Raw genomic sequence first — 25,689 nt, 5'->3', positions numbered from 1 at the left:
CCGCCTACTTGCGGAATGTTTCAGAGAACACCTCTGGGACACCCGGACCAATCAACCCAACCACCCCGTAGCCCAACATTTTAACTCCCCCTCCCACTCCACCAAGGACTTGCAGGTCATTGGACTCCTCCATCGTCAGACCATAGCAACGCGACGGTTGGAGGAAGAGCGCCTCATCTTCTGCCTGGGAACCCTCCAACCACAAGGGATGAACTCAGATTTCTCCAGTTTCCTCATTTCCCCTCCCCCCACCTTGTCTCAGTCAAATCCCTCGAACTCAGCACCGCCTTCCTAACCTGCAATCTTCTTCCTGACCTCTCCGCCCCCACCCCACTCCGGCCTATCACCCTCACCTTGACCTCCCTCCACCTATCGCATTTCCAATGCCCCTCCCCCAAGTCCCTCCTCCCTACCTTTTATCTTAGCCTGCTGGACACACTTTCCTCATTCCTGAAGAAGGGCCTATGCCCGAAACGTCGATTCTCCTGTTCCCTGGATGCTGCCTGACCTGCTGCACTTTTCCAGCAACACATTTTCAGCTCTGATCTCCAGCATCTGCAGCCCTCACTTTCTCCTATAATTGGTCCATATCCCTCCAAACATTCAAATGCCTTTGAAACATTGTCGACTGTACTTGCATCCACCACTTCCTCTGAAAGTTCATTTAACACACATAAATCTCCCCCATGTCTTTTTTAAATCTTTCCCCTCTCACCTTAAAAATCTGCCCTTTTGTCTTGAAATCCCCCCCCACCCGAGGGAAAAGATACCTGCTATTCACCTTATCTATGCCCCTCTATTATGTCACTCCTCAACTTCCTACACTCCACATCATATTACAAGGCTGAGCATTGCTGTGTTATTCTGTATTCATTGGAATGAAATGTGTGGAGGGTGATTTAAGGATTAGAAACCAAATTTCTTGGAAAATGATGATTTTTTTCAAAACATGGGTTGGCCAGAGAGAATCTAAATTATATCTGTCTTAAAATCTGTATTAATATTTGTAGCTGTAATGGACTTTATTTCAGAGACCTTGCCAAAAGCAAAGACATTAATGTTGTGAGTTCAAAGCTGACCTAAGTAGGTTTATAGAGTTAGCTACTGGGAAACCCATGGTAGGATGCAGCAGGAGATGTTGGTAACCCCGAGTCACTGGCTCAAATCCAGTAGAGCAACTGGTGGGATTTAAATTCAATTCAGAATAAATAATTGACATTAATTTGCTTAATTGATCTAGATTAATAAATCTGGAATTGAAAGCTCTGTAACGGTAACTATGAAATTACCATTAACTGTAGCAAAACACCCATCTGGTTCACTAATGTCCTTGGGGGAAGGAAATCTGCCGTCTTTACCAGGTGTATCCTCCATGTGACTCCAGACCCAGACCAATGTGGTAGATTCTTCACTGCCTTTCTGAAGGGACCTAGCTAGCCACTCAGCTCAAGGGCATTTAATAATATGCAACAAATTCTAATGTGCTCGGTGGGATGAATTGAGAAGAGGAATCTCTTTACTCCAGAAGTTGGAATTTCCTAAACCGAGAGCAGGGCGGCACGGTGGCACAGTGGTTAGCACTGCTGCCTCACAGCGCCAGAGACCCAGGTTCAATTCCCGCCTCAGGCGACTGTGTGGAGTTTGCACATTCTCCCCGTGACTGCGTGGGTATCTCCTTTATGTTTTGGTCTTCTTTCCCACAGCGGTTATGTAAAACTTGTTGAGTATTATTCCCTCACCGTTTTTGTTATGGACACTTAGTGCCTGTGCCAGAACACGACATTCAGAAAACATCCCCTTTTTGATTCCCTCTTGTAAACCATGGAACGTGCATGGATGCACAAGAGAATTTTGTTTGATGTGAATGTAACTGAAGTAAAAGTCACCATTTACCACAAAAGAAATTCAACTTTCCTGGTACCTCACCATCTTCGTTATCACTGTTCCCACACTGCTGCTGTCAAATTTTAGGCTCAATTGTAATTTTATTTTGCTTTGTGTGTGTGCATGATTTATTTTTATTCATTCATGGTCATCACTGGCTAGGCCAGCATTTATTGCCCATCCGTAATTGCCCAGAGGGCATTTAAGAGTCAGCCACATTGCTGTGGGTCTGGAGTCACATGTAGACCAGACCAGGTTAGGATGCAGATTTCCTTCCCTCATGGACATTAGTGAACCAGATGGGTTTTTCTAACAATCGCCAATGGAGTCATAGTCATCATTAGATTCATAATTCCTGATTTTGTTTTTCATTATTGAATTCAAATTCCACCATCTTCCATGGCAGGATTCAAACCCAGCTTCTCCAGAACATTAGCTGGGTCTCTGGATTAATAGTCTAGTGATAGTACCACTCGGCCATTGTCACCCCTTAGAGCGGCACAGTGGCTCAGTGGTTAGCACTGCTGCCTCACAGTGCCAGGGATCCAGGTTCGATTCCAGCCTTTGCCGACTGTCTGTGTGGAGTTTGCGTATTCTCCCAGTGTCTGCATGGGTTTCCTCCCACAGTCCAAAGATGTGCAGGTCAGGTGAATTGGCCAAGCTAAATTGCCCGTAGTGTTAGGTGAATTAGTCAGGGGTAAATATAGGGGAATGGGTGGATTACTCCTTGGAGGGTCGGTGTGGACTCGTCAGGCCTGTTTCCATACTGTCGGGAATCTAATCAAAATCAGGGCTGCTATGCTTGACTGTTTTAACCTCTCCAGTGATTCTCTCCTCTTTGTCAGAGAGAAGAGATATTCCAGAGCTTTCCATTATGGGTCTGGTTGTAACCTCAGCCTCTCAGCTTTTCCTATTCTGGCCACTTAAGGATCGCCAAATTTAATCACTCCCATTTTTCGAGCCTGTTAAACCCTGGAGGTCCCCTCGTGAATCTCTCCACCTCTCTCCATGGTCCTTTTTAAGAAGCTCATTCAAACCCCTCTCTCAAACTCTGGTTCAAGAGGGCAGCTGACCACCACCTTCTCAAGAGGCACCTAGAGACAGGCAGTAAATGCTGGCCCAGTCAGCGACGAACACGTCCCACAAAATGAATAAATAAAAAAAGCTTTGATCTCCTCAGCTCTTGAATGCCAACTTCTATTTGACAACAGTCCTGTGAAACACATTGAAGGCGCTATGTGCATGTAGGTTGTTGTTGTGGAATGATCCAAGGGCCTTATAATGAAGGTAGGCCTGGTTGCTCAGGGAGGGGGTTTCTGTGACTAAACCTGTGCAGGTTTTCAGGGGTCTTTGACTTGAAATCCATTTTCCCTTGTAAGAGTTTTAAAGAAAGTGCTTTCTTTTCTCTCTGTCTCTCTCTCTCTCTCTTTCTCTGTGTCTCTCTCTCTCTCTCTCCCCCCCCCACCCCCCCTCCCTCTCTCTCTCTGTTCTTCTCGGCCAGGACATTGAAGAGACGATGAACACTGCGCTGAACGAGTTGCGGGAGCTGGAACGTCAGAGCACAGTGAAGCACACCCCCGATGTGGTCCTGGACACCCTGGAGCAGAAGAAGAGCATGCCGGCCTCTCTCCCCGCCAGCGACCCACGAGGTGGGCACCTCCCCGCCGCCCTGAAACCCGTCGACCCTGTCATCCGAAGGAGCACCAGCTCTTCCAGCGAGCCCGTGGGCACCTCCAAACCCGTCCTGTCACCCAGGATGGGCTTGCAACTCAAACCCCCTGCCCTCAGGCCCAAGCCAGTGGTGCTCCCCAAGACCAACCCCACCGTGGCACCTCCGCCCGCTGTCCAGAGCTCCACAGACAAATCCTGCACCATGTAAATAAAGCTGCTTTTTGACTTGAAGAATCGATCGATGTATGTTGGGCAGCAAAGGACAAGGAAGGGGATATTGACATTTTAAAAGTTGTAATTGGAGATGTATTCTTTCAGTGTTAGAATATATGTCTCAGTAGTAAATTAACAAGGGGATTTGATCTCCCTTTCAAACTGGACTGTTTATATGTGGGACTGACACCAACGTTAACTCAACTTGAAACCTTATGCTGCAACTGTTAACTTTATTTTGAAAAGAAGAGAGAAAGTTAGCTTAAAAAGAAGGACTTCCCATCTTCTCGAAAGACCGATTATTTATACAAGGGCAGGGATTGTGATAGCATTTGATATTCTCTTGTTGCCCAGAACTGATGGGATGGGGTGGGGAACGGGGAGTGAAAGTCTGCATTGGTTTTTACTACCTGTTGAAAACCAGCCACAAAATCCTGGCCGTTCCTCCTGTCACTCCCTCCCTCTGTTCCGTTCAACATTCCTTTGGCCTCAGCGCCAGGTTTGCATCACGAAAGCACTGCTCTGAAAGTGAATGGAAGCGTGGGAAAGGGTGACCGTGTCCAAAGCTGCTGCCACCTTTCCTGGTTAAGCGGTTATTTTGGGAAATGGATCCTGCGCCTAAATCCTTGCATTTGCAAGTACTGCAGCCTTCCCCAGCAAAGCTGGCTGTGTTGGCGACTGAACACTGGGTGTGGCAAGCAAAGCCGAAGGTTTGAAGTTTACATTTGAGAACATAAAGGATCCCCCTCTCCCACAATCAAGTGGAAAAGTGCGCACCCATCTCATCTCTTCCCAACCCTGAATAAATTCGCACACCACCCCAGTCTTAGAGAGTCATACAGCATGGAAGCGGTCCCTTCAGCCCAACTGACCAGGTTTCCCAAGGTTACTCCCTGCGTTTGGTCCATATCCCCCTAAATCTTGCATTCTCTTCAGTGAACCATGTGTGAGTATCCTTGCTGTAGTTTTCATGTTTTCCTCATGATCTACAATTACCATTTGTCTTGGAGTCATAGAGATGTACAACACGGAAACAGACCCTTTGGTCCAACTCGTCCATGCCGACCAGATATCCTAACTTAATCTAGTCCCATTTGCTAAACCCTTCCTACTCATATACCCATCCAGATACCTTCCTGGTCTTGGAGAGCAAGCTGTCTGGTCCTGCCCAACCGCCATATTGTTGATCATTTCTGGGTAGTTTTGAGACGCTCTGCCTGCTTGGGTTCCTTGTCCATCATTACTGACCTTCTGGAACCTTTCTTCCCTTTCCCCTTGCTCTACCTTCCCGGCTGCTGTTCTCTCCCCCTACAAATTGCTAACTGCACCATCTCCACTCTGCAACTTTGCCTGGCATCCAGCTGGCAAGCGTGGAAAAAATTGAGAGGGGGGAGGGGTTGGTTAAACACCAGAATCACCATTGAAATGGGTTCTTTGGAACTTTGATGTTGCTCGATGGAGCCCAAGGCTCTTGTGGCACAAGGTGACCCCCTGGGTAATGAAGGTTTCTCTTCATAAACAGCAGTTTTGTGGGTAAACGTGTGTCATGTTGGCCTCTGACGGACCTCCACACAACAATCCACTTTGAATAAGTAGTTGTACTCGGGCAGCTATGCGACTCTGATAGAGTTGGGGGGTGGGGGCGTGGTTTGTGCACCTTGCAACTCTTCAGTGGTCTCTCACTGTCACCCTCCAAAGCACTGCCACTCTGTTCCAGAAAGATCACGGGCTGTGGAATTCGAACCGAAGGAGGAAGTTGGATTGTCCTTCAGCATAAATATTATTGTGTTTTGAATGGATGCCACTGTGTTAACCTTATCAATTGTGTTAAAGGAGTGATTGGCCAGCCATGTGAGTTTCCATGGGAACGAGAATTGGAAGTGATAGCTGTTGGCCCCCTTGTTCAAAATCAACCATCTTAAACGCCAAAGTTAGATGACCCACATATCACTAAATACTCCCTTCTCCCTGCCACAGGGCTAACTTCACAGTTTCTCACAACGTTACAGAGTTTAGTTTCCTACCTGGCTTTTATTTATATATAAATGCTCATGTTTACATGGTCACAAAAGGTATCCTCCGTTTACATTTCACGAGTATTTCCTGTTCGTCTTCAAGCCTCCTTCTGCTACGCTACTGGACTGCTCCACTATGACTTGTTTAGTTTTCCCCAGCGCCTCTTGTCGTACATTGTAAGAAGGTCAGAAGTGGGAAAGGAGGTGAAACCTTCAAAATGTCTCAAGCCATGATAGAACTGAAAATAACACCCGATTTTAAAAAACAAACACAGTGCAGGTAAAATAATGTCACTTTTGTTCAAAATTTCAAATGGGTGACCTGTTGCCCCTCACTTGTGGAAAATCCCTGCTTTAATAAGGATTGTTACTCCATTTGGAACAATTGTTTTGGGTTGCAGGGCAAACCCTACATCTGCTAACCCTTGACAAGATCCCCACAAACAACAGTGATCTGGGCTTAAAAGTTGCTCACTAATCCTGATCTTTTCCTTCCATACACTAGCTTTAAGATTCATAAATGTGGTGTTTGTAAATGTATACATTCGTTAAATCCTGGAGAAAAATCTAAACGCAAATGTTTAAGGCATCCGGTCGCATTGGTGAAGATTTGCACTGTGCAGAACCCCTGCTGGTTATATTGGACTGAATAGTGTGGTTCGTCCCTCTGCACCTTGGCTGTTCCATCTGGAGGGTTATGTACACACTCTGGGAAGGGTATGTCAATCCTGCATGTCAGGGGCCAAACCCATTATATCTGCAACAGCCAGCATATAGTGCAGAGGTAGTGTCCCCACCTCTGAGTCAGAGGACCAGGGTCCCATCTAGTCATGAGTTGAACGAATTGATTAAAAACATCCCAAACGTGTAGGTCCGAAACGGTGCTTTTGTTTTCTCTCCCATTTGTTAATATGGGGATGTTAGAAATGGTCGTTTTAACATTAAAACTGGTCCTCATGACGACCTCCTCTGCTCTCCATATAGATTTCGGATCAGCGATCCCTGCGTTGTTGTCTATCTGATCTGAGCTCTGTGGTTAGCTCTATCAGAGCAGCTTGAGTCAAAAGCATGGGTTGCCCACCAGGAGAGACCTTTTCCACATCAAAGCCCTTTGACATTTTTTCTGGGAACATGCTGATGTCTGCATTTCCAACCCTCCCGTTGTATGTGGCATCACTTTGCTTGCTCGCTCCCTGTTGGAGTGGGGGAAGAAGATAGTAACCTCTCCCCCCAACTGGCAGATTGAATATCTCTTTTATGGTCCTCTTTGACCTGACTTTGAGACTGGAATACAACTTCGGGATAACCAAAGGAGTGCTAGTATTATACCACCTTGTGGCATAGTGCGCTGGTACGTTAACCCAACAGTGCCACAGTCTATCAGCTCAGACAACTGCCTAACTCTTAGCCCTTTTTACAAAAATAACCTCTGAGGCCACAATCATTGAAAGCTGCACATACATCCAATCTGTGGTTTAATGACCTTGTGACGCACAGTCATTTCTGTCTGCCATGAATCTAACCTACTAAATGTTGAACTTTTCGTAACATTTTACAGTTTCCACTTCATGTGGTCTTTAAAAGAATGTGGTAGTACTTTTAAGGAACATGTAGTATAGAGTTCACTTAAATTAATTTAAAAAAATACAAAATGTACATCAGCCAAAATGGATTCTGCAACGTTGCATTGCTACCAGGATTTGTATATTCAAATAATAATTATACTGGATTGCGAGAAATGCTTACAGCAGATCTGAATTTAGCAAAAGTGTATAATGGAAATTATCAATTTGACAAATGTTTTCTGGGTGCAATCACGGAAAATATGTAGTCCAAGGCTAGGCTTCTTTAAACTGCAGTTTAAGTGGATTTGTAACAGGGAACTGATAACAGCTACAGACACACTGAGTGGTAACTACCATTGACCACCTACCTGACAAAACTCTGGATCCTTTACTGCCATTTTAGTTACCGATAGTTTCCTTACTGTCGGCCGTTACCCCATTGTGTCAATGTACATCTCTAGTATGTACATGCGGAAGTGCCTTTAAACTCTTAGAGAAACTTGAGCCTTGTTCTGTACTGTTGCATTTCCATTTTCACTCATTGAACAACTCTCGTTTTAAACAAAATACAGTTGTGACAATGCACTTTTGTGTATAGTACTGTACATCTGGCATGTAACATTACCAATTTCAGTATATCTTCTGGTTTGTTCTAGATGTATCTTTCTAATAAAGAAAATTGCTCCATTCTCTGAGATTTGTTTATTCACATACATTTCTTTCATTCCTGAGAAACCTGTAACCTTATTGTGTGCTGTAACAGTGATTGAACAGGTTTTGTATTTGACTTTGAACCTTGACAAAGTCATGAATAGAGACATGTTACAACGATTGAAGCACTTGCATTTATGTAGCACCTTTCCTGACCACAGAACCTCACAAGGTGCTTGATAAGCAATTTGTCAAAATGTAGGGGCAGCAACAGTCATTGTTTGCATAGCAAGATCTCCAAAAGAGGGGCAATTCCTCTGGATTTTTCCAGGAAAAAAATTGCTGTCTGATTGAGGACTCCTAAACACAAAACAATCCTGCGATACATTTAAGAGCTGGGAAAGGCCGAATTCTGTTGCCTCGGGGAATTGAAGGATACAGAGAGCAGACAGGAAAGTGAAGTTGGGGCTCAAGATCAGCCATAATTGTTCTGAATGACAGTGCAGGCCTGATGTGCTCAATGGTCTCCTATTTTTTGAGAGTACAAATGTGACCTGGATTGAAGGTGTTATCTGAGCAGTGACCCCTTCGAGAGAACCGCTCGCCCTCCATACCACCCTGGATTGTTAGCCTGTGATTTTTGTCCGAGGCTCTGGCGTGGGATTTCAGCCGAAGAACTGCCTCGTTTGTCGGGTTTACAGTGAATAGTCCTCAGTAAGCTGCTCTCTTTGTCCGTCTCTACAAGTTCAGGAGGAGTTTGTCCTGAGGCTCCAGCCCTGGGAGGGAACGCAGGTTTGTCCTAAACCTGTTTAATGAGGATCACCTTCACCGGTGGTGTAGTTTAAAACCTGCCATTCAATAACTAGGGTATGTTATAAGAAACTCTTAAGTGACATGGTGGCTCTATGGTTAGCACTGCTGTCTCACAGCAGCAGGGACCCGGATTCGATTCCAGCCTTGGTGACTGTGTAGAGTTTGCACATTCTCCCTGTGTCTGTGTGGGTTTCCTCCGGGTGCTCTGGTTTTCTCCCATGGTACAAAGATGTGAAGGTTAGGTGGAGTGGCCATGCTAAAATGCCCTGAAACACCCTGAGATGTGCAGGGTCAGTGGATTAGCTGTGGGAAATGCAGGGAGAGGGTGGACCTGGGTGGTCTCTTCAGAGGATCGGTGTGGACTTGATGGAGTGAATGGCCTGATTCCGCACTGTAGGGATTCTATGATTTCTCTGTGTTTCCTAATCCTTGATCCAAAGGAATTGTCTTCGGGAAAGTTGCTTTGTATGGTACATGGAGATGGAAGGAATACTGAACATTTGATTTTAGAGTCAACTGGACATGTGGGTTTTGGTCATTTGATGTTTGGGAGGACTGATATTGGTAAGGACAGGAACTGGGGGAAGGTGCTGATTTGCAGGTTCCAGTTAGAATTAGGTTTATTGTCACGCGTACTCAAGTCACAAAAGAACAGGAGTTAATAAAAAGATGCAATATCAGCAACACACACTATCATCTTAGGTATAAAATACCTAAATACAAATCTTAGCCACAAAAATAGAGAAAATAAAGAAAAAAAAGTTACATTATGTTACAGATATACATAGAATAAGTTAAGAAACTTATGATGCATTGTTGCGTTCAATTGTAAACAAGATATGGTATACAGGCACAGTCTTTTCCCTGGGGTCGGGAGACTAGAACTATAGGGCATAGGTTTAGTGGAGAGTGGAAAGATATAAAAGAGATGTAAGGGGCAACTTTTTCCACACAGAGGGTATTATGTGTATGGAATGAGCTGCCCAGAGGAAGTGGTGGAGGTTGGTACAATTGCAACACTTAAGAGGCATTTGGATGGGTATATGAATAGGACGGGTTTGGAGGGATATGGGCCAGCTGCTGGCAGGTGGGACTAGATTGGGTTGGGACATCTGGTCGGCATGGACGGGTTGAACGGAAGGGTCTGTTTCCATGCTGTACATCTCTATGACTCTGTGTTGCTGGAAAAGCACAGCAGGTCAGGCAGCATCCGAGGAGCAGGAGAATCGATGTTTCAGGCAAAAGCCCTTCAGGAGGTCCTGTTGAAGGGCTTTTGCTGAAACATTGATTTTCCTGCTCCTCGGATGCTGTCTGACCTGCTCTGCTTTTCCAGCAACACACACTCAACTCTGATCTCCAGCATCTGCAGACCTCACTGTCTCCTAATGCCAGCAAGTGCACAGTTTGCTGCTTTGAAGGATGGTAAGGCAACTGCTGATGTTTGAGCACTATGGCAACACAGCCTCTCATAGATCCGGCAAAGGTGGTTAATAAGTTGTTGCCCATTTTGACCTTTACTGCTGTTTCCTTTAGATGTTCCCAGAAGGATAAAAATCTTTACTAGGGGCACTCCCATTTACGTTGGTTCGGGATTACACTCTGACCGCCCAGGTGGGTCTGCAGTTCTTTTCCGGCACTGGCGTTGTGGAGGTGTAAACACAGCATTTGGCTTTAGAGGGGTTCAGAATGAGACTCCCATGTGCTACTGGAGTCCCATCAACTTTGCAACATCTTTGTTAAGGATCTGCTCTGGGGTGCTGAAAGATGGAGCCTAGATGACACAACAGATGTCATCAGCATTGAAGAAGAAAGACTAGCCATGCTAAATTGCCCAAAGCATCTAGGAATGTGAAGGCGAGGTGAATTAGTCTTGGGAACTGCAGGGTTACAGGGATAGAATAGGGATGTGGGTGTGATACTCTTCAGAGGGTCAGTGTGGACTTGATGGACCAAATGGCCTACTTCCACAGTGTAGGGATTTTCTGATTCTATACCATCTTATGAATCTTATGACAGCTTATGAATCGATTTGATTTGATTTATTGTTGCCAAATGTACCGAGATACAGTGAAAAGTACTGTTTTGCGTGCTCTGCAGGTAGATCGTACAAAGTGTATCAGGTAGCAGAACAGAGTGCAGAATACAGTATATTACAACAGAATTGGGACTGGCACTGTGCTTATCCACTGGCATGCTTCTCCAGTTTTCTCCCACACCTCGTCTAAGACAGGCTATCTGTTTCAACAACTGTCCCAAGACAGTTTGAAAGTACCTTCGAAAGCTGGCCAGTGTGCCACACTGTCACATAAGAAGCTGTGAGATCCAGGACTACTACGCCTGGCTTCACGGCATTGAGGATGGTGTCTGCTTATTAGGAGGTGCACTGCAGGATACGACATTCAAAGATCCCAGGAAGTAGTGAAACCTCTTCTGGGTTTGGTCATGGTGAGGATAGAGGGTACACGATATCGTTCCAGGGATGAGAGTTGAAATGGGCAGTCAATATGGAACCTCTCAAAATCAGAGAAATGTTAGGAATATCAGTTACCAGGGGACATAGCTTTAAGGAAAAAGGCGGCCAGTTTAAAGGAGGTGTGAGAGGCAAGTTCCTTATTAACACAGAGGGTGGTAAGCGCCTGGAATGTACTGCCAGAGGGGGTGGTGAAGATGGATGCAATAGCAATGTTTAAGAGGCATCTTGACAGAAATATGAATAGGCAGGGAACAGAGGGAATAAAAACCAAAAGAACTATGGATGCTGTAAATCAGAAACGAAAACAGAAATTTCTGGAAAAGTTCAGCAGATCTAACAGCATCTGTGGAGAGAAATCAGCGTTAACATTTGGGGTTGAATGACCCTTCCTCAAAATAGAGGGATACAGATTACATAGAGGCAAAATGCTTTTAGTTTGGAAAGGCATCATGTGGTGGCACAGGCTTGGTGGGCCGAAGGGCCGGCTCCTGTGCTGTACTGTTCTTTTGTTTCAGTGGTCAGAAGGAGGCCATTTGACCCATTGTGCATGGACCGGCTCTTCAAATAAGCATTGTATCCTTGTGCCAATCTGCAGCTTTTATCCCGTACCCCAAATGTTAATTTCATTCAAACAATCATCCATAGGCCTTTTGGATGCCTCAATTGAACTTGCCCCCTCCACCCTTACCCACATTTCCAGGCACTGTATTCCATAGTAGCTGCATGAAAATGTTTTTTTTATCATTGGTTCTTTTGCACATCTCTCTAAATCTATGTCTTTTTGTTCTATTCCTTTCAAAAAAGGGAACAGCTTCTCCTTACTCTACTCATGATTTAGAAAACCTCTTTTCAAGTCTCCTCTAAGCCACCTTCATTCCCGGGTGGACAGTCCCAACTGCTTCAATCTGCCCTCTAAGGTTTCTCATTCCCAGAGCCATTCTTATAAATCACTCCTTGCACTCTCTCTGTCTTTTACTTGTACACCTCTCCTGTCATGTGGTACCCAGAACTGTCCACAGTACACCTGTACAAGAGATCTTTGGAATGCATTTGGCAATTTGTCAACTGCCGATGACAATTTAAGAGTCACTTGTGATCACTTTTGCTTCACAGAGATCACTAGGATTCATCTTTAATGATCAATGACATGGTCAGCATTGTAAAGGCGAGGATTTCAAATCCACATCAATGCATGAGATTCACATAACAATGAAGAACCTCTCATTGCCCACAATGGACCCATCCCCAAACAAAACAAGAAAACACTGACTCTGCCCACTCTGAGTTTGTGGGCAGCCATTTTACAGCTTCACTTTGCAGCTGAGATTTGGTGGAAGGTTTCTGGGTTGTGTTTGAGAGGGTAAGTTGCAGCTTTCCATCTGGTTCTTGTAGCTGCCATGCTAACCTTCCATTCTGGATAGCAATCCCTATCAATCACATCAGCTTTGTTCCCACCCCATGTTCTCACTCAACCCTTTAATTCTTTAGTTTCCCGAGATTATTTCCTGAACTCCAGGCCTACCATATAGCTATACCCAACCTCTTTATCTAACCCTCCTCACAGCCGCCGCCCCTCCCCACTCGAAGCCCTAATGGTGGTCACTCATGAAGATCTACCCCCTCTCACAGTGCGGTTCCATGTAATATTGCCCTCCAGCGCTTATCTCTTCACAGTCACAGCCTTCTCTCCATCCTGGTGTACTGGTTCCCCCCTTGCCTTGATATTCACTTCCCAAACCCCCAATACTGACCTTAGCCCAATTCTTGGACTGACCCATGAGGACAGACCTGACCCCCTTGACTGATTACACAGCAACCCCTTGACTGGTTGTACTTAAACTGTAGAACTGACCATATCCCAGTCCCTGGACTGGAAGAGATTGGATCACACTGAGTGCCTAACTGACAGTGGTCAGCCCCTGCACTAAGATCGGATGATACCCTTGACAGAGTGTAGCACCACCTAAGGATTGCTCCCCTTTAGACTTTACAACCAAACAGCCATGTCTCAATGTCCATGTCAGGTGCTGGCACACCATGTAGATGTGACATTGGCATAACATGGGTGCCATGCAGCAATATGTCTTCCCACATCCCCCTCCCTTGTCTGTTCAGTGCTGGCAAGCATGGCTCCTTGGTTTTCTGCCTGTGCTAAGACAGGACTGCCCTAAGTCTAAATGAACTGAATGAAGGGGCAGTGCACCAAGTCAGAAATGCTGTGAACTTCTAAGTAGGTGCATTGTGACTGAGCACTGAGAAAGCAAGCTAAGATATTTGGGTGGAGAAATGGCAGATGGAATTTAATTTGGACAAACGCAAGGTGATGCATTTTGGGAGGTGTGACGCAGGAGGGAATTATACCCTTAGTAGCATCAACATACAGAGGAATCTAGACATATAGGTCCACAGTTCTGTAAAAGTGGCAACACAAGTAGGTAAGATGATGAAGAAGGAAAATGGCATGATTGCCTTCATCAGTCAGGGCAGAGAGATTAAAAATTGACAGGTCATGTTGCACTGTATAGAACTTTACTTAGGCCACATTTGAAATATGGTGTATGGTTCTGGTCACCAAATTACCAGAAGGATGTAGAGGGTACAGACACAGCTTACCAGGATGTTGCCTGGTTTGGAGGGTATGAAGTATGAGGAGAAATTGGACAAACTTGGTTTGTTTTCACTTGAAGATTGAAGGATGAGGGAATGACCTGATAGAAGCTTATAAAATTATGTGAGGCATGGATCGTCAGAGTCTTTTTCCCAAGGTAGAAATGTCAATAATAGGGGGCATAGGTTTAAGGTAAAAGGGGGCAAATTTGAAGGAGATGTGAGAAGCAGGTTTCTTTACACAGAGAGTGGTAAGTGCCTGAAATGTGCTGCCAGAGGAGGTGATGGGGGCAGATACAATAGCAATGCTTAAGAGCCATCTAGACGGACCTATGGATAGGCAGGGAGTAGAGGGATATGGATGCATAGAGGCAAAAGGTTTTGTGTTTAGAAAGGCATTGTGTGTTGGCATAGGTTTGGTGGGTCAAAGGGCCTGCTCCTCTGCTGTGCTGTTCTTTGAGATGCACTGTGTTCCAATGCATAAGAGTGTGTATCTCTCTGTACACAGTCAACCAGCAGAAGCATTGCAATGTAAGGTGTTGGTGATGTCCAAAGTGCAGTCATGCATTATTTGACTATCATACATTAGTCAATACTGACCACGACAATGTGGTGAGGCAATATCGATGGGCAAAGGCTGGAGGCAGATGCGGTCCATGGAGTTTGCTGTAAGATATACCATGGACAACGCTGGTCGACATGGAGGCCCAGAGAAGATGCCAGTGAGCTGCTGCAATCTGGTACCCACTCTGACTTTCAAGCTGGGTTTGGTGCCCTCTAGTCTCTCTCTGCGAGAATAGCAACCTGTGCAGAAATGAGAGGAGAGATTTGCTCATAATGAGATGCAATACACAGTAATAGGGTCCTCACACTGACATCACTTGGTGAAATTCTCATCTACCCTTTGAAAATCAGACCTTATCATTTCACTGTCAAGAATCTTCTTTTTCATTCTTGTTGTTGTTGTTTTCCCCAAATTTATGCATTGCCCACATTGTTTAGATGTTGGGAAAATTCCACTGTATGTGTTTAAGTCAGTTAAGTTGTTTCTTTAACCATTCATTCTTCTCCAACCTGTCATGGGAAGATGATTAATGCAGCCAGGAGGAGTCATGACGTCTGATCATTTCAAAGATTGATTGTCCTGCATCTCCCAGCCAAAACCTTCCGTTTGTTTTCCTACAGTATCAGCGGGATTTGCCTTTATTTTGTCTTCAAAGACATAAATTTGTGACAATGACGTCAATGTACAAATCTAGATTACTTGCTGTTTCTCGGACATTTGGCTAGACATATCACAGTCTTTGTTTCTAACTTATGCCAAGTCCTGCCTTGAGCAGTTGCATCTTAAGCAGCAGTCACTGTCAAAATCCCTAATGATATGTAAATTTAGTTTATCCCAAGTTCCCTTGATATCAAAATGAAGCACTTATTTTGATCAAATTGACATATAGAGAAGGTTACAGCTCTGAAATGAACATAATTTCCATGTGTTTACAGGATCTGATCGTCATTGGCAATGGGACCATATATTATCCATCTGTCATGGCATTACCACTTGAATGTTTGCAGGCTGTAGATACACCCACATTGCTATTCAGAAGGGAGTTGCAGGATTTTAATCTGGTGACAAAAAATAAGTGACGATACTCCAAGACAGGATGGTGTGTCACTTACATGAAATTTTCAGGTAGCTGCCTTTTTAATTTGAAGAGGTAGAGGTCTTTGGTTTGGAAGATGCTGTCAAAGGAGACTTCGCAAGTTGCTAGAGTGCGTCTTGTAGATGGTGCACACTGCCACTGTGGTGATGGGGGTGAATGTCGGAAGTGGAAGATGAAGTGCCAATGAAACCTATTGCTTTTCAATTTTACTTTTCCAGATGCCTGCCACTTAAACACCCCATCACATTCCCACACAACAACCATCTCAGTGTTCCAGACAACCTCAGCGCAATCTCAAAGAACAGCACCTCCTTTTCCACATGGGCATCCTGCAGCCTCGAGACTCAAGACTGATTTCGATAATTTTACAGCCTGATTCCATCCTTCCATATTTTTCACACAACGCCACCCCCCCCCCACACCCCCCACCCCCATATCGGGTCCTGTTATGATAGGGGCTGCTTTTAGTGCAGTCATCCGTTCTCTCACTCACTCACTCTCAGGCCTATTATCATATGACATGGTTTGTCTCCAGGGTAAAAACAAGGACTGCAGATGCTGCAAACCAGAGTCTAGATTAGAGTGGTGCTGGAAAAGCACAGCAGGTCAGGCAGCATCTGCCCGAAACGTCAATTTTCCTGCTCCTCGGATGCTGCCTGATCTGCTGTGCTTTTCCAGCTCCCATGATTTGTCTCGAGCACAGCTTACCCATTCTCTCATACTCTCAGCTCCCATCATCACTTATTCAACTTCTGGTGTGTCCTGGCTTACAATCAAGAATCCCCTTTTCTGTTACCACTTTAATCTCTCTCTCTCTCTCTCTCTATCTCTCTCTGTGCTCCTTCTCCATCTATCTGCTCCCCTCCCCCTTCAGCATAAATGCCATGTTTTCCTAGCTTCTCTCAATTCTGATGAAGAGTCACCAGACTCAAAACATTAATTCTGCTTTCTCCCCAGACCTACTGATTTTCACCAGCGATTTCTTTTTTTGCTTTTCACTAAATCATGCCAAGTTTACTGAGCGTTTGGGCAGCTGCACTCATCCAGGAAAACGGCAATCATTCAGTCATACTCCTGACACGTGCTGTGTAGACAATGGTAAGACTCTAGGGAGGCAGGAGGTGAGGAATCAGGTACAAATTCCTAACCAACTCATCTTGTTGTTTCAGGTCAGTTGTAATGCCTAAGGTGTTGACAATGGAGGATTCAGCAATGGTAGTTCCTATCAAGGATGGATGATTAGAGACTTGCCCCGCTTGGAAATGATCATGAATGGTACTTGTGTGACACAAATAAGAACATAGGAGCAGGGGTAGGCCATCTGGCCAATCAAGCCTACTCTGCCATTCAATAAGATCATGGCTGATCTTTTTGTGGACTCAGCTCCACTTACCTGACTGCTCACCAGAAAACTTAATTCCTTTACTGTTTGAAAATCTAATCTGTCTTTGACTCGAGGTAGCCTCAACTGCTTCATTGGGCAGGGAATTCCACAGATTCACAACCCTTTGGGTGAAGAAGCTCGCCTTATTTTGAGGTTATGCCTCCTAGTTCTAGTTTCACCTTCTAGTGGAAACAACCTCCCTGCTTCTATCTTATCTATTCCCACCATAAGTTTATATGTTTGTATAAGATTCCCACTCATCCCACATAATTCCAATGAGTATAGTCCCAGTCTATTTAATCTCTCCTCATAAACCAACCCTCCCAACTCCAAATCAACCTTGAGAACCTCCTCTGCACCCCCTCCAGTGTCAATACATCCTTTCGCAAGCAAGGAGACTAAAACTGTACAATGTATTCCAGGTGTGGCCTCACCAGCACATTATACAGCTGCAGCATAATCTCCCTATTTTTAACTCCATCTCTCTAGTAATGAGGGACAATATTCTTAATTACCTGCTGCACCTGCAAACCAACTCTCTGTGATTCATGTTATTTTGTTATTTTTGATGTGGAGTAGCCGGTGTTGGACTGGGGTGAACAAAGTTAAAAATCACACAACACCAGATTATGCTCCAACAGATTTATTTGGAAGCACTAGCTTTCAGAGCACTGCCCTTTCATCAGGTGGTTGTGGAGAATAAGATCATAAGACACAGAATTTGTAGAAAAGATGACAGTGTCATGCGACTGAAATGATATATTGAATATATATTAACAACAATCCGGGTTTGTTCAATATATCATTTCAGTCGCATGACACTGTAATCTTTAGCTATAAATTCTGTGTCTTATGATCTTATTCTCCACAACCACCTGATGAAAGGGCAGTGCTCTGAAAGCGAGTGCTTCCAAATAAATCTGTTGGACCATAACCTGGTGTTGTGTGATTTTTGACTTTGTTATTTTTGTCATTACTCAATGTTAGTTTTCGCTTAGCAACCCGAATGTTAAGTCTCGGTCTTGTAGTATTTGTACACAGATTAATTCATTATCTGAGCAGTTGCAAATAAAACTGAGTACTGCAATCATAAACTAATATCCCCAATTTTGACTTTATAGACTCGTAGAGATATATAGAGTGGAAACAGATCCTTCAGTCTAACTCATCCATGCCAACCATATATCCTACATTAATCTAGTTCCATTTGCCAACATTAGGCCCACATACCTCTAAATCCTTCCTATTCATATGCATCCAGATGCTCTTTAAATGTTGTAAATGTACCAGCCTCCACCACCTCCTCTGGCAGCTCATTCCATGCACACGTCTTCCTTTGCATGAAAAGATTACCCCTTAGATCCCTTTTAAATCTTGCTCCTCTCACTTTAACCTATGCCCTTTAGTTATGGACTCTGCTCCCCTGGGAAAAAGACCTTGACTATTTACCCTATCCATGCTTCTCATGATTTTATAAACCTCTTTAAGGCCACTCCTCAGCCTCCGATGCTCCAGGGAAAACAGTCCCGCCTGCACAACCTCTCCCTATAACTCAAACCTTCCAACCGGAAACCATCCTTCTAAATCTTTTCTGAATCTTTTCAACTTTCACAATGTCTTTCCTATAACAGAGAGACCAGAACTGAATGCAGTATTCCACAGGTGGCCTAACCAATGTCCTGTACAGCCACAACATAACATCCCAAATCCAATACTTAACGCACTGACCAATAAGGTGTACCATATGATGGAAGAAAGTCAATGATGAAGCAGTTGAAGATATCTGAGCTCAGTACTCCACTCTGAAGATGTCTTGCAGAGAGGTCCTGGAGCTGAGATGATTAACTTCCATCTTCCTTTGCATTAAGTATGACTTCAAGTGGAGAATTTAGATTTCCGTGGACTTCAATATTTTTCCATTTCTTTGGTGCCAATCAATTAAATGCTGTTTTGTGGCCACAGGCAGTCACTTAGACCTCACCTCTACCTTTCAATTCCTTTGTCTGACTTTGAATCAAGACTGCAATGAGGTCTGGAGCATGTATCAGAAATTTTTTAATTCACCTGTAAATGTTTGCACAAATTTTAAAATTGTGCCCTCTTGTGGAAACAATCCATCATTATTTACACTTCATCCCTTCTTCGCAAAGGCTTGAAGACATTCCTTGTCATTCTCGAAGACCCAGTGAGAAAACTACTCAACTCCTCCATTTTGTCTGTAACCCCTTACTCTCGGTACCAAAGTATTAAACTTCTACTTTTCACATTCTTCCTATGACAGATGTGAAACTAAAATGTATAGAATTGTCCCATTTGTTGCTAAACTATAATCTTGGGTGAATTCCAAATATTTCTTGACTGTACTATTGCCATACATCATCTACAAACCCAAAGTATGCTTTGAAAGCTGCCCCTTGCCCTTTTTAGGGCTTTATCCATTTTTAAAAAGCCTGTGCGCTCAATCTTTCACTACATTTCAAATGTTTTTTATTTGTGATGTATTTCTATCCAAAATGTAATACTTAGCAGTTTGATACACTGACGATCATCCATCTGTTCACTGTTGTCCTCCTGTAGTCATTTCCCATCCTTGTCATATTGCCCAATACCTCTTCTTGCATTTTGCTATTATCCTTCAATTCTCAAAAACTAGATTTTTACAGTAAGCAAAAGTGACCCAAATAAAATCTCCACTTGTCACGTGTTTCTCATCTCTGGACCCACTACCCTTTCCTTTCAATATCTGCTTCCATTCTCTTGTAATTTCTCTTGTCCTGAGGTTGGTATCACACGCTTACTTAGAATCATAGAATCCCTACAATGCGGAAGCAGGCCATTCGGCCCGTCGGGTTCACACCGACCCTCTGAAGAGCATCCCGCCAAGACCCAGCCCCCTGCCCTAGCACCCTGCATTTCCTATGGCTAATCCATCTAACCTGCACATTCCTGGACACTATGAGTAATTTAGCTTGGCCAATCCATCCTAATCTGCACATATTTGGACTACTGTTTGAAAATTAATATAAACCCCATCCACTGCATTTTATAAAAAAGCTGTGTTCTCCTACTTTTTCAAAGGACTCTTTAAGATTGGTCAAGCATGACCCATCTTCTAGAAAACAATTCTGATTTCCCATGATTACCTCATATTTTCACAAACACTCAGTAACATGTTTACAATTATCTGAAATTAGAAAAACTTATCAGTCTATTGTTTCCAAGTTTCTTGAAGAAAAATACTGCATCTATCTGAGGTCAGTCATAAAGTCATAGATATCTACAGCACAGAATGAGGCCATTTGGCCCATTGAGTCTGTGCCAGTCAAAAACATAAGCACAAAACTATTCTAATCCCATGTTCCAGCACTTGGCCTATAGCCTTGTAAGCCTTGGCATCTTATACAGCTTTCTTTTTAACAGAACTGTGAAGAATTAGAGTCAAACACTGCTATTTCTTTCCTTACAGGGCCCCCCTCCTGGAATGGTCAGGAAACTACCTCATCAAATGCACAGCAACTTTTAAAAACAGTCCAAACATGTTAACTGTAATTAAATAGTTTTATTCTGTAATTTGACTCATTTGGTCAATTTTACTGAATTGTGTTTGCAGACAGCATACTCATGCAGACTCAGTGTGGTGACCAGTTGGTATAAGTGACCCACTGACAGACTGTGCCCCTCATACTGTGCTGGGTATCGCTGTAGTGTGTCGCCAGAGCTATCTGTAATCTTACTGACCCCTGACCCTAGTCAACCTTGACCAAACGAAAACTAAAAGAGGTTGAAAGAGGGAGTAGGTTAGTGAGTAATTAAGAGGGCAACTGCATGTGGCATCTTTCAATTCAGTCAACCATACAGGCGCAGCAGGCAGTGATACTGGAGTGATTAGATCCATGATGAAACATTGGTGTGAGACGGGGAAGGATGGTGGGTTGGTGACACAGCCTGAGCTGTTCATAAGGATTCACATCACAGTGAGGTGGAGGAAGGGGAGTTAAATTGGTTCTGTAATGGAAGGGTAATACTGCCATTGATTCTTATTTATAATACATTAATGATAGCCTTTAGGTATGGTAAATTGATGCCATTTTAGTGATGTTTTGAACTGAGACTGACCCTGCAGTGTCATTGCTTCCAATGTGAGACAATCACTTTCTTAACAAGATAAAGAAGAATGGCTGTTGCAACCCCATTCCGCAGCTTCAGGGAGCTGTAATCACAGGTGACAGGGGCAAGGTCAACAGCCAGTCCTGACAAATAGTAAACATTTCGATTAACTTTCGGCTTTTTTTTAAAATTGGATTTTTCTGAAATTGGGATAATTTATTGGTTCCTGACGACGCAGATTTGAAAATGTGCATTGTGTTGCTACTGCAGTCTCAGTAAGTTGGACTTCTGTATCATTTTACCCTCATGGACTCGACTTCCCATGGGCTCTGAGGTTAGGTGTATGTACTACATCTTGAGTCTGCTCTATCTTATTAGCTTGTTCCGACCTTGAGTCTGCTGCATCTCTACCTTATCCAAGAGTAACTATTTCCTCACTCTGTCAGTCCTATGAAATCTTCATTTTCCTTTCAAATGTGTAGATTTCAATCACATCTTTCTTGGTTAGCGTTGCGTCTTCCCTTATTTGAATCTCATGTGACTGTTAATGTCAGCATTGACTGTCATCATTAATACAGTAATTTCCCACTATACTACAAACATACCGGGAAGTCTACAGTGTCCTAAATCACTGTTAGTCATAAGTCCTTGGTCAATGAGGGAACAGCGCTGAAAATGTGTTGCTGGAAAAGCGCAGCAGGTCAGGCAGCATCCAAGGAGCAGGAGAATCGATGTTTCGGGCACAAGCCCTTCTTCAGGAATGAGGAAAGTGTGTCCAGCAGGCTAAGATAAAAGGTAGGGAGGAGGGACTTGGGGGAGGGGCGTTGGAAATGCGATAGGTGGAAGGAGGTCAAGCTGAGGATGATAGGTCAGACTGGGGTGGGGGCAGAGAGGTCAGGAAGAAGATTGCAGGTTAGGAAGGCGGTGCCGAGTTCAATGAGGGAACAGTCAGTGGAACTGGCAGAGGTACTACATACCCTCAGTCTTTCTTAGATATCAGTGTGGTGTCAAAGTCCAGCAGGAATGACAATGTTACACAATTGTTCAAAAATGGAGAGAAGGATGAAGGTGACAATTGAAGATAAGGTGTGTCATGGGTGCAATGGGTGGAGTGGAGACAAGAAACTGGGGGAGCAGCTCAATGGCTCTAGTCTACAGGGGTTCACTAAGATGATCCTTTTGCTTGTCAGGGTCGTCTGTTCTTGAATCCCTCTTCTCCAGGTTCTTGTCACTTCTTTGCAGGAGGCATAGATAATTGGTATACTAACTGAAACGTCTCTTAGTTACTGGTTAAAGCTTAAAGCACCTGCTGAGGGCAAATTAACTGGATCGGATAAATAGACAAAGTCTTTTCCCTGGGGTCGGGGAGTCCAGAACTAGAGGGCATAGGTTTAGGGTGAGAGGGGAAAGATAGAAAAGAGACCTAAGGGGCAACCTTTTCACACAGAGGGTGGTACGTGTATGGAATGAGCTGCCAGAGGAAGTGGTGGAGGCTGGTACAATTGCAACATTTAAAAGGCACCTGGGTATGAATAGGAAGGGTTTGGAGGGATATGGGTCGGGTGCTGGCAGGTGGGACTAGATTGCGTTGGGGTATCTGATCGGAGTGGACAGGTTGGACCGAAGGTTCTGTTTCCATGCTATACATCTCTATGACTTTAACTATTGTGGAGGGAAAGACACCACATTTGCCCTTGCATCTGTCCAAAGGCTTCCACCAGTATCGTTCATACCCACAAGCTGTTCCTTTTCCCTTTATTCATTCACGGGATGAGGGCATCGCAGCATTTATTGCCCATCCCTAATTGTCCAGAGGGCATTTAGGAGTCAGCCATATTGCCGTGGGTCTGGATTCACATGTAGGCCAGACCAGATGTAAATGGCAGTTAGGAAGTCCTAAAGGACATCAGTGAACCTGATGGGTTTTTACGACAATCAACAATGGATTCATGATCATCATTAGACTCTTAATTCCAGTTTTTTAAAAATAGAATTCAAATTCCACCATCATAGAATTTGTACCCAGGTCCCTGGAACATTCTCTGGCTCTCTGGATTAACAGTCAGCGACAATACCAGGAGGCCACTGCCTTCCCCCAATCAGATGGTTGTTGTCAAGCTGGTGACCTTTGGCATCCACAACTGGCCACACCTCCAGAAGGAGAGAGTGAGGACTGCAGATGCTGGAGAGTCAGGGTCAAAACGTGTGGCACTGGAAAAGCACAGCAGGTCGGGCAGCAACCGAGGAGCAGGAGAGTCGACATTTCAGGCATAAGCCCTTCATCAGGACAGGTAGGACAGTTCAAAAGGGCAGCATCAAGTTGGAGGGTTGGTCTGGGATGAGGTGGGGAGGGGAGATTTGGAAACTAGTGACAGCGATGTTGATGCAGTGAGGTTGGAGGGTCCCAAAGCAGAAGCTGAGGTATTCTTCCTCCAGTTGTCGGGTAGCTTGGATTTTGAGATGGACGTGGTCCAGGACTTGCATGTCCTTGGGGGGAGTGGGAGGGGGAGTTGAAGTGGTCAGCCACAGGGCAGTGGGGTTGTTGGGTGCCTGTCCCCCAGAGCCTCCTCCACTGCCAAATCCAAGCCAGCCAACAACTGGAGGAAGAACACCTCATCTTCTGCCTTGGGACCCTTCAACCACACGGCATCAACGTCGATTTGACCAGTTTCCAAATCTCCCCTCCCCCACCTCATCCCAGATCCAACCCTGAAACTCAGCACTGCCCTCTTGACCTGCCACACCTGTCCATTTTCCTTCCAACCTATCTGCCCCATCCTCCCCACTGACCTATCACTATTACCTCCCACCTGTCATCACCTATCACCTTCCCAGCTACCTTCCCCAAACCTCACCCACACCCTCCTATTTATCTCTCAGTGCCCATCCCCCAGCCCCACATTCCTGATGAAGGGCTTATGCTTGAATCGTTGACTCTCCTGCTACTCACCCCTCCACAAACCAATCAAGCTGAAATGTTGTAAGTTGAATCTCACTTTGCACACACCCCCTGGTACTGGTCCAACTATAAGCAGCCTCCCCACAACTTGTACAGAGCAATGATGTAAACGTGGCTCACAATGGATTCCAGTAACTTGCTTCTAAAAGTATTACCAATTCCTTCCTCAGTCCTTTGCTGCAATAAAGTCCTTTTCCCATTTCAGCCCACCATCAAAAATACCATAAATAAAAAGATATTGGAGTTGCAACCAGGCAAGTGGACCATATTCCATTACACTCCTGACTTGTACCTCGTGGGTGGTAAACTAGAATTAGGGAGACAAGCAGTGAATTACTCTCCACACAGTTCCTAGCCTCTGAGGCACTCTGGCAACCACAGTGTGTATATGGGCTAGTCCAGTTTAGTTTCAGCTCAATGTCATATGCAAGACACATTTGAGTCAAAATCCTGTAATTCTTTCTGAACACTACTGTAGGAGTAACATAACCACAAGGACTGTAGCAGTTCAAGAAGGAGCCACCAGTTCCAAGTCAGGGCAACTGCTAGTAAGAAACAAAAGCAGCACTTCATCCTAATAAAGCAGCACTCTGTCCTAATACCGCTTTTTGAAAAATGTTTATGACAGAATCTGCATTTATATACAGTTCAGAACAGGGTTCAAGATGTTAACTCTGTTTCTCTCTCACCAGACACTGCCAGACCTCCAGAGTTTCTCCAGCATGTTCTGAATCTATGTCAAAACTTCAGCATTGACAGTTTTGATTTGCACTGATACCATGCTTTTGATGAAGTAAAATATTTAAGGTATTTAACTGGAAGGTTACCAATAAATAATATTGAGACTAAGTCACAGAAAGGAAATAACATGTTAGAATGTAAATGGATCTGATAATCAAAGGTTATTAGGTTTAATTTTGTTCTGCTAAAAGTTACTGTATCATTAAAAAAAATTGCTAAGTCTTTTATTTAAAACAGTGTCAAGAATCAATTATGCGCAGAGTCTGGGATGGTTATTCAAAACAGCTTGGGTTAGGAACCATTGGTGTCAATTTTGAGGGTCTTTGAAGGTTTTAATTTAACTGTGTTGCAAAAACGGTGGTAGAAAGGCTGATTTGCTTCGGCTGTCTGTCTTCGTGCTGTAACATAGGACAGATAATCAAAGCTTTGGTCAAAAAGGTTCTAATATAATTACATAATGTATAATCTAACCTAAAAAGGTTGAGTCCGATTATCATCTGTTAAGACTCACTGAGGGAGTGCACTGAAAATCAAACCCCACTATTTCCAGAATCCTCACGTTGTCTCTAACACATACACAACCTGTCTAATTTTGGTTAAGAGATTATGTATACTATGTTTTTTATCATTAACAAGAAAGTCACCATTTATTGTATAAACTGTTTTTAAACCAACGTCAAGAAAGAAATGCAAATTGCTTACTTATAACTTAAAATTGACCGCTTTTTAAAACTCCCATTCACATACAAACAGACCCACATAGAGACAAGACAAGAGAAATAACTCAGTGGAAAACCGTTCTGGGACCAGACTGGATCACAAAGTTATTTTCCTTTGGCTTTCTTCCAGTTCCTTCTGAACTTTACTAATGATGCAGTGACGTGGATACATTGATTCTTAATCTTTCATTCACTGGTTGAAGATTTGTCCTTTCACTGACATCCC

General features: G+C 44.1%; 1 protein-coding gene across 4 annotated transcripts in view; it reads left to right on the top strand.

Moving 5' to 3' along the window:
* LOC122559849 (SLIT-ROBO Rho GTPase-activating protein 1-like) overlaps positions 1–8,038 on the top strand; it is a 300,957-nt gene extending 292,919 nt beyond the window's left edge. For all 4 annotated transcript variants that reach the window (XM_043709964.1, XM_043709965.1, XM_043709962.1 and 1 more), the window contains exon 22: positions 3,386–8,038. In XM_043709964.1, the coding sequence (XP_043565899.1) occupies positions 3,386–3,763 (378 nt within the window). In that variant the 3' untranslated portion in view covers positions 3,764–8,038. The remainder of the gene's footprint in view (positions 1–3,385) is intronic.
* The last annotated feature ends 17,651 nt before the right edge of the window (positions 8,039–25,689 follow it).

Source organism: Chiloscyllium plagiosum, chromosome 19 (genome assembly GCF_004010195.1).
Source record: "Chiloscyllium plagiosum isolate BGI_BamShark_2017 chromosome 19, ASM401019v2, whole genome shotgun sequence".
NCBI lineage: Eukaryota > Metazoa > Chordata > Chondrichthyes > Orectolobiformes > Hemiscylliidae > Chiloscyllium > Chiloscyllium plagiosum.
Note: the sequence above shows the minus strand (reverse complement) of the source record. Positions and strands in the feature narration are given on the sequence as shown.